This window comes from Nymphaea colorata, chromosome 5 (assembly GCF_008831285.2).
Source record: "Nymphaea colorata isolate Beijing-Zhang1983 chromosome 5, ASM883128v2, whole genome shotgun sequence".
Lineage (NCBI taxonomy): Eukaryota > Viridiplantae > Streptophyta > Magnoliopsida > Nymphaeales > Nymphaeaceae > Nymphaea > Nymphaea colorata.
Genome location: NC_045142.1, coordinates 10407919 through 10409758, shown reverse-complemented (window position 1 = coordinate 10409758; position 1840 = coordinate 10407919). Strand labels below are relative to the sequence as shown.

The following is a 1840-nucleotide window of genomic DNA, read 5'->3' as shown; positions in this document are numbered from 1 at the left end:
CTACATACATTAGGTAGTGAACATCAGGTATGGCTCTTACTGAGTATGGGAGGCGAATGGTTCTCTTCATTATTTGTCCCTTAAAATACCTTTCGACCATTTCTATTACTAGAATGAAAAGTTATGAGGCATTGGGTCGCCTTGCCTAACACCCCTCGCAACAGTGAAGTTTCTCCCTACGTCACCATTAATCATCATCACTATATAGGAGACTGAGGAGACATAAAGCATGACTTTTTCCACCACGGGTGAAATCTCAAATAAAGAAGGCTGTCATGCATGAATCTCCAATAAACTCTATCATAAGCTTTAAAGATATCGAGTTTGAGACAGGCCACGATCTCTTCCCTGCTATCAAAAAGACGAACCAGCTCATTGGACATAGCAATCTGATCATGGATCACCTTAGGCTTAACAAAGGCCTCTTGAGTTATCCCAATCATACAGGGCTAGATGTTCTTCATGCGCTGCACCATAATTTTAACAATCACCTTCTAAAGGTTGTTGCACAGGACAATGGGTCTAAAATCCTCAATCTGACGTGCTCCTCTTTTCTTGGGGATGAGCATCAAGTAGGTACTGTTCAAACTACGCACCATCTTCCCTGTTCTAAAAAAATTATCCCCCACTCTCCAAATATCATGGCCAATCTCCTCCCACATGATTTGATAAAAAAAGTTCGAGAAGCCATTTCGAGAAGCCATCGGGCCCCGGAGCACTGTCCTTATCAAGAGACATAACTGCTTCCTTGACCTCCGCGTAGGTGACTGGTTCCAAGAGAAAAGAGTTCTCCTCCGCCGTGACAAATTCTCTCTGCCAAATATCATTAGAGATTTCGCCACTAGCTCTATCATCATTAAGGAAACATTCAAAATGGCTGCTAATTGCTTCCAACACGTTGTTGGTTGTAGAGAAGGTTTGTCCAACCACCTCGAGTTCAACAATGCGCTTCCTCCTAGATCTATTGTTGGCAATAGTTTGGAAGAAGTGTGTGTTTTTGTCGCCATCTAACAACCACTTGACTCTGAACTTTTCCTTCCACATGATCTTTTCCAAGTGTAATTCCTGCTCCAGCTCTCTCTGGATGGATTCCTCTTCCCTAGAAGCCCACCCATCCCCTGCCTCACTATTCACTTGTGTCTGCCTAAGACGACATTGTAGGGACTTTATGTTGTCCTCAATACGCCCAAAAGAATTTTTGTTCCAGTGTATCAGGCTGCGCTTAACCACCTCAAGCATTTGAAGGACCCGCAACATAGGACACCCGTGCACCTCTGCCCCCCACGCTCCACTGATAACATGACGGACTTCCCTAGTTAGCAGCCAGGGTTTTATGACTCTGAAACGTCTAGTATTCCTACTTTGCCATAGTGACTCTCCATCTTCACCATGATCACCTTGTGGTCTGAAGTGGCTTTGGGGGACGTAGATTGAGCACGAACAACATTTGTCTTTCTTCCCCAAGCAGAATTAGTGAAACCTCAATCAAGTTTGTAAAGGATCCTATCCTTACCCTGGCGTCTATTGGACCAAGTATAGTTGCTTTGGTTGTCACATAGCTCATTCAAATTGGAAGATAGGATGACCTTATTAAAATCAATACAAGCTTGAGCAGTCGGAGGCTTCCCTGTTTTGTTGAGGTTATTACGCATAGCATTAAAGTTTCCATATATTAAAGTAGGAATGTCTTGAGCATTAAGAAAAAGTCCCAGCTCAGCAAAGCTATCACTATGCAATAGAGGGTTGTTAGGCATGTAAACAGCTACTATCTGAAAAATTGCGTCATATTAGTAAAGAAGAAATAACCAGCCAACCACCACTGGTTTTTACAACCAAGGTT

The 1840-nt window shown here is 43.0% G+C and overlaps 1 protein-coding gene across 1 annotated transcript; it reads right to left on the bottom strand.

The window, feature by feature from the left end:
• Positions 1–639: 639 nt before the first annotated feature.
• LOC116254464 (uncharacterized) lies at positions 640–1257 on the bottom strand. Its single transcript, XM_031629859.1, has one exon. The coding sequence runs from the start codon at positions 1255–1257 to the stop codon at positions 640–642; it is 618 nt and encodes a 205-aa protein (XP_031485719.1).
• Positions 1258–1840: the final 583 nt, after the last annotated feature.

Coding starts and splice junctions, on each gene's coding strand:
- LOC116254464 (XM_031629859.1), bottom strand. CDS start 1,257: ATGTTGCGGGTCCTTCAAATGCTTGAGGTGGTTAAGCGCAGCCTGATA.